The sequence below is a fragment of the Bison bison genome, unplaced genomic scaffold (genome assembly GCF_000754665.1).
Source record: "Bison bison bison isolate TAMUID 2011002044 unplaced genomic scaffold, Bison_UMD1.0 scf7180017852870, whole genome shotgun sequence".
In the NCBI taxonomy this organism is placed as follows: domain Eukaryota; kingdom Metazoa; phylum Chordata; class Mammalia; order Artiodactyla; family Bovidae; genus Bison; species Bison bison.
The window spans coordinates 1-751 of NW_011483443.1; the positions used below are offsets into that span (position 1 = coordinate 1).

Consider the following 751-nt stretch of genomic DNA (forward strand, 5'->3'; position numbering starts at 1 on the left):
ACTTAGAAGGATCTCCCCTTCTCCCCCAGAAAAGGCTCAGGGGAGGGGAACAGGAGGGACAGAAGGGGTCTGTTTCTGGCTGGCAGACTCGCATCACGGGTCTCTGAGGCCCAATCCCCCCTCACCTCCCTTCTTCACGCTAGCAGGGGCCCCAGGCCATCAGCCCGGCTGCATTCTGGAGGCAGGACCCAGGGACAACCCCCCAGGGAGGCGCTGTCCCAGGGCAGAGCGCGCCCAAGCTACAGGCCGTGAGGGCGGGAGGCAGCCCTTACCTGGGAAGGTGTAGGTGTGCGAGGTGTTGTGCTCCACCAGCACCTGGGCCACTGTGGGGTCTGGGACCTCGAACGAGTCGTACGGAGGCTTGAACTGGCCGACCGCCTGCTGCCCGTCCCCAAAAGTCCACCTGCCAGGGCAGGGAGCAGGCGGTGAGCAGCCTGGGGAGGGCCCACTGCACCCCTGCAGGGCCCGCTGGCCCCGCTGCAGCCCCCTTCCCGGGAACCACCGCCCTGACGCGGCCCCTCCGAAGGGCCCGTGTCCCCAGCACGTTCTGGCAGGGAGGTGGGGGCTGGGGGAGACGCTGCACTCACAGGAAAGCCACCTCCACAGCCGAGTCCACCAGCACGTGGGCGGCCAGCGCCAGCGTGGCGTTGGGGGCCAGCACGGGCGGCACTGCCGACACGCACAGGCCCCGCATCCGCTGCATCGGCTCCACGGTGACGTTGAAGTGCGCGCTGACGCTGCTCACATGGTT

General features: G+C 68.6%; 1 protein-coding gene across 1 annotated transcript; it reads right to left on the reverse strand.

Annotated features, from left to right (window-relative positions):
* Nucleotides 1-46: 46 nt before the first annotated feature.
* On the reverse strand, nt 47-745 carry LOC104998142 (polycystin-1-like). The gene is made up of 2 exons (XM_010853180.1): nt 588-745; nt 47-403 (listed from the first exon to the last, which is right to left on the reverse strand). The coding sequence occupies exons 1-2, from the start codon at nt 701-703 to the stop codon at nt 160-162; spliced, it is 360 nt and encodes a 119-aa protein (XP_010851482.1). The 5' UTR covers nt 704-745; the 3' UTR covers nt 47-159.
* Nucleotides 746-751: the final 6 nt, after the last annotated feature.